The sequence below is a fragment of the Carya illinoinensis genome, chromosome 15, assembly GCF_018687715.1.
Source record: "Carya illinoinensis cultivar Pawnee chromosome 15, C.illinoinensisPawnee_v1, whole genome shotgun sequence".
In the NCBI taxonomy this organism is placed as follows: Eukaryota; Viridiplantae; Streptophyta; class Magnoliopsida; order Fagales; family Juglandaceae; genus Carya; species Carya illinoinensis.
In genome coordinates, this window is record NC_056766.1 from 46,959,712 (window position 1) to 46,965,878 (window position 6,167).

General features: G+C 41.9%; 1 protein-coding gene across 1 annotated transcript; it reads right to left on the reverse strand.

Annotated features, from left to right (window-relative positions):
- Positions 1–1,521: 1,521 nt before the first annotated feature.
- Positions 1,522–2,594, reverse strand: LOC122297241 (non-specific lipid-transfer protein 8). Its single transcript, XM_043107234.1, has 2 exons — positions 1,955–2,594; positions 1,522–1,850 (listed from the first exon to the last, which is right to left on the reverse strand). The coding sequence occupies exons 1-2, from the start codon at positions 2,299–2,301 to the stop codon at positions 1,841–1,843; spliced, it is 357 nt and encodes a 118-aa protein (XP_042963168.1). The 5' UTR covers positions 2,302–2,594; the 3' UTR covers positions 1,522–1,840.
- Between the last annotated feature and the right edge of the window lie 3,573 nt (positions 2,595–6,167).

A 6,167-nucleotide genomic window follows, 5' to 3' on the forward strand; every position in this document is an offset into this window, starting at 1 on the left:
CCTAGAAGATCGACACCTTTATTGAAAAGTGAAAGGCCAGGTGGTCAAAGTTAAAGCAACAGATAGCTATTGTGCATTCTGATTGCATACAAGCAAATGATCGATTGGTCCAGCCCTCCTTGGATGTGCAGCAAGTGATGGAGAATGTTATGGAATCTGATGTGGAGTAGGCTTCCCTGGGCTGATTGATGACAAAAAGGGGGAGTGGCAGAGTGGAGAGGGAGTAGCAATAGGAGCAACAATAGTTGAGGGGGAGCAATGAGCAGAAGCAACAGCAGTAGACAATCCAATCCCTTGGTTTTGTTCATTTCCATCCTATTTTAGTTTTTTTAATTAATATGGAATGTAATTAGAACAATGTTTTCTTTCTTGCATGTCTTGACTCAGTTTGGTAGGGATTAGAACATTGGTATACTTAGTTTATTTGTAACTCTAATATTGTTGAAACTAATTAAATGTTCTAAGTCAATATTTTCTAGATTATTTTCCTTGATTTTCTACTCGATTTTCTTCGTCTGCTATTTTTGCTCTTTGACATGTTTATTTACATCCATCAAGTTAGTTTTGTCGCTAATCTGTCAAAGGGGGATACTGTAAATGCAAGAGTTTGGCTAGGACTAGATGATTAAGATGATAGAGTCTATCCTATCATTAATTTTGTATTTTGGATGAATGTAAATTATTTTGATTTTATTTATAACAAGATTGAGTTTATCTGGAAGGTATTAGGAATTGTTTTAGACAAATCAAGTGTGTGAAAATCAAGTCCCAAGGAGTCTGTGATTATCCATAGCAGAGTTGAATTGGGATTTGTTACTGTAAAGAAGATTTAGCGCAAGGTGTCAACATCTCGTTAGGAGAGTTCTTCGCGACAGAGTTGCTATGTCAGTAGAGTTCTACTAGAACTCAAACTTCTTCCAGATTGTATATTTAAAGGGATTCGGTTGGATAACAAAAGAAGAGATTTTTGCTAGGAATTATTGAGATTATATTTTGAGTGCTTATGTGTGAGAAAATTCATCGTTATTTATCTCTCTTCAAGTGTTATCGTACTCCATGTTGGAGATTGATTGGTCGTGATTTAGCCACTAGAGTTATCGGAGAAAAATCAATATTTGAAGATTGTCAGAGGTTCTGACTGTTATTGAAGTAGAGACAAACGTGTTGTTTGTCAAGTAAGAGAGTCAATTGACAAATATTTTGTGATTGAGACTTACTTATAATTGATTTTCATATAATAAAATTGACTTTTCTTAATTGGTTTGACTGTCCCATAGGATATTTTTACATTTAAAGAGTTTTTTAAAGAGTTTCCCTTTTATTACTAATCTTGGTGTCATGTAATTTCTTTACTTTATGTGTTTACCTTATTAAATAATTGCATAGTTGAGGTCTAACTAATTTGGTGAGGTGAATTGATAGATATTTCTGTGTACGTGCAGGGAAATATGCCGTACTTTGTTTATGTTAACGCGGGGGACTTTCGGAATTAGGTAGCGTTAATTGTATAACACGCAAATGTTGCATACACCTGAAGATTCAGCATTAAGTAAGGATGGTCAAGGAAAAATATGCAAATTTTGCTTACACATGCTGATATGCCATTAAAGTCAGCAATTAAAGAAAAAGACATACAGATTTACCATAGGTAACACATAGATACGTAGAACTTTGTTTTGCTGATTTAACAAAAGCAAACTTATTTACTGAATTCGGAATGATGACATCGGTGGATTCTGGATAGCTTATTTAGAAACTTTGACTTATACAATATGACGTATGGAGTTGAAGTACTTTCTTTCTCGCTCTCGCACAATGCACATTGCAGGCCTCTTCAATTTCAACCAACCCTGCAAACGTTCACAAAGTTTAAAAAATGGCAGCAATCAATATGACTAGAAAGTAAACTGAGTAAAGAAAAAATGCACTAAGATGAAAGAGCTCGAGTAAGCACTTGGAACAGTCCACGTTTGGTGAAATAGTGAATGGCAAACTGATTCCGCAATTTCCAGGAAGAGCCTGGGCTGCTTGTACATTTGGATTTATTTTCTTGGCTGCTGTCTTGATGCAGTCACAGGCAGCCCTCTTATCAGCAGAGGTTGATGATGCAGATGCAAGAGCCGAGGCTCCAGAACAACAAGTAGCGGGGGGCTTCCCAGTGCCTTTCACCAGGTAGTTCACACAAGGTCTGAGGTAATTAACAACGTTGCTACATGTAATAACAGCCTCCGAAGCTGGGGCTAGTAAAAGAAGTAGCATAACAGTCGCCACCGCTGGAAGTGCAATTTCGAGGGTTTTCATGTTCAGAGAAAGGAAATAAACTAAGCTAACAAGCTGGCTCTTGATTTATTTCCACCTTTATAGGAAGAAGATATATATAGAAGATAAACTAGCTTCAGAGCAAATTCAAAGAGACCTCACGCTAGCAAGAAAAATTGTGAAAATGAGGCAAAGTCTATACTTCATTTATCGAGTCACTAGTGCAAGAAAGACAAATGCTTATTTTTCTTTCCTTGTATTTCTTCTTTCGTGAAGGTTCAGAACTCTGAGTTAGGTGATATTGACAAAGTTGAATAAAACCCCAGACAAAAATTAAAGTGTCCTACAAGTAAATACAGCTGTGCTGCACACAGAATATATAAAACATGAGAAAGGTAACAGGAAACCATTCATGTTGATGGATCACTGACGTGCTCCACTCTCCATCAATTATGCTGGCTAATTCCCAGATTACGAAATTAACGTACCGTACTACCTCATGCTGCGAAGAAACATCAGAAATATGCTACCTCTCGCACATTTGTCCCTAAACCAGATAATGTAGCCTAAAAAAAGTTCTCACGACTAGATGTCTCAACAATACTTTTTATCACTGAATATATTAATTGCTGGAGTAAAGCCAGCTTTTTGACTGGACTAATACCTGCAGTAGGTTGCCTGGCTGTTCGGCATTGCATTTGTTTACTAACTTACGCCATTCATTTGAATCGAAAACATATAAAAGATTATAATGAAGATGTTCAGTTTGAAAATTTTGAAGATTTTCAGCATTGCATTTGTTTAAAACAAAATAGAAAACATATAAAATATTATAATGAAGATTAGGGCTGAAAAAGAAAACCCAGATGTGACGCCCCCCAAAATCCCCACGCCCGAACAGGGGGAAATTGAGACGTCCGGATGGTGACAACCCGGGTCACCACCCCAACGACGGGTGCCGAGTGTGTGCAAGGCAGCAAAAGTGTACAGAGAAACACGCAGCGGATAAGAAAGTCATAACTAAGTACCAGAATTTTTCTTAACATAATACAAGCTGTTTAAAACGTACATAGATAAAATATTACATATACCACAAATACAGTTTTAAACAAATAAAAAGATAACATCAGCAACCCGGCGGAGCCGCATCCTCGGGCTCAGCCTCTTCCTCCTCAACCTCATCTCCTGCACCAAAAGCTACGGAACCACGAATGGTACCGCAGGTAAGTAAAACCCAAACACTACCAGATAAAAACACATATAACTCAAACAAGATGCATGAAACATGCCCAATGCACAAACCCGTAAAACACAAGTTTTCCACGCACGCCAAAAGACACATTTGACATCTCAAACCATTATCCAATTTTAACCGTATGCACCATGACCTCCCCTAGGGGTCATCCGCACACCCTGGCTCCAGTGTCACACCGCAGAGTACCGCCACGCATGTGACACCCAACGAGCGATGCCCAGTTCCGCGCCCCGCGCGTGCGTAGCCAAGCATCCTCTAGCCCTCGCCAGCGAAGGGCCACGGAGTCGGTGAGTAGGCCGATGCCCGGTTCCGCGCCCGGCGCGTTCGTAGCCAAGCACCCCCTAGTCCCGCTCCCATTATCGCTTTCGATAACTCAGGGGACATCACTCAGTTTATTCCGCTCCCGAGTGACCAGAGGAGCTCCACCGAGATAATAACTCATCCCGGCTTGGGCTCGTGATACCCACGCACCCGCAACACACTTACGCCAAAACACAGGCTTTTCTCATAAACCCACAACACACGTGCATGCACCATGTAATGCCATAACAATGCACAATAAAATAATCCAACAATCATAAATCAAATAAACAAGCAACTCCGTCCTCCATCCATCCGACCCCCGAAACTCCTCGGACTCAGTCCGGAATCAACAACCAACAACAGTAAATAATTGAATGAGCAATATATATTTAAATCTGAAAGTAGGGTTTGGAAAATACTTACAGCGCTATACGGCAATTTTAGAAAACACGAGGCGTTGCAAACGGCGGAAAAACAGCAACGTCACAGTGAAATTTCACTGTGGCCGTGGGTCCGAAAAACCCACTTTTGAACGGGGACAAACTAGGACACGGGATTGATAGGGAATGGTCTAGAGGTGGTTGTGAAGCTATTGGAAGTGACGGACGGCCGTGGGTGGCGGCGGAATGGCCGGAAATGGCCGGATTACCCAAAACGGAAACTAAGCTCGTAGGAGCTGTTCCGGTGGTCGTTGGAGGCCGGAAATAGGTGGGTTAGGACGGCAAGGAGTCGGTGATGAAGTGGTGAAGAAATGGTGGCCGGAGGTGGGGCGACGGCGGCGGATCGGAGCAAAATCCGTGCGCCCTTTGGAAGCTTTTTCCGGCCAAATGGCCGGCCGGTTGGGGGTGGGTTTTGGAGGGAAGGTAGACCGGAAGGAGAGGAAGAGAATGGGACCGGTGGGAGGCCGAACGGTGGCCGGACGGCGGCGGTAGGGCTTAGGGAAGGTGACGCCGGCGTAGGGAGAGAGAGAGAAGAGAGAGAGAGCACGGGGGGGGGTCCGAGTCGAGCGGGAGAGAGGAGAGAGAAAAGAAAGAGAAAAAAGAAAAAAGAAAAAAGAAGAAAAAAGAAAAGAAGGGAAAAAGAAAAAAGGAAAAAGAAAAAAAGAAAAAAAGATGTGAAAAGAAATGAGGTCCAGTCCTCACTCCGGGAAAAAGAAACAAACCGCCAAAAAGATTAAAACCACAAAAACAACTAAAAGAAATAAAACACAACCTCAAATAAATTAAAATAAATTAAAAACCGACTTTAAAAACGCAATTAAAATAAAATAAAATATCTGATATATTAATTAAAATAAAAACAATTATTTCAGCGAAAATACACTTAAAAGCGGGTCATCACATCCTCCCCTCCTTAAAAACAATTTCGTCCTCGAAATTGCAAGATCACCACCAACTTAAACCAAGCCACACAAACGCACATGAACCAACTGAGACCAAGATTAAAATTACATACCTTCATCATTCAAACAAATATGGATATAGCTCCCTCATGTCCGCTGCTCGCTCCCAAGAGAAGTCTTGAGCTAACGGATCTCCCCAAGCCACTTTAACCAACGGTATCGTCTTGGACCTCAATTGTTGCTCCTTCCAATCCAAAATCTGCGACGGAACAACCTCGTAAGTGAGATCCGGTTGCAACTGAATACCTGCTGGGTCAACGAAACGTGGCTCTTGCTGCCCAAAGCTCTTCTTCAGGGATGATACGTGGAAGACATCATGAACATCCCCAAAATAATCCGGCAAAGCAACTCTATAGGCGACGGACCCTACCCTCTCCAGAATCTGAAAAGGGCCGACGTACCTCGGATCTAGTTTCCTTTTCTTACCAAAACGCTTAACACCTCTCATGGGAGAGACTTTAAGATAAACCCAATCACCAATTTCAAATGACAATTCTCTCCTCCTGGTATCAGCGTAGCTTTTCTAGCGACTCTGAGCTGCCGCCATTTTTTCTCTGATGATCCGGACTTGGCTTTGCATTTCCTGAATTATTTCGGGTCCAATTACCCTACTCTCCCCAACTTCATCCCAACACAAGGGCGACCTACACTTTCTTCCATAAAGAGCTTCATAGGGAGCCATCTGAATGGTCGCATGGTAGCTGTTATTGTAGGCAAACTCAATGAGAGGCAAATGATTTTCCCAACTCCCTTGGAATTCCAGGGCACATGCTCTCAACATGTCTTCCAAGGTCTGTATGGTGCGCTCTGACTGGCCGTCTGTCTGCGGGTGATAAGCAGTGCTGAACTTCAACTTAGTACCCAAAGCTGCCTGCAAACTCTTCCAGAACTGCGATGTGAACCTCGGGTCTCGATCCGACACTATAGTCTTTGGTATGCCATGTAGCC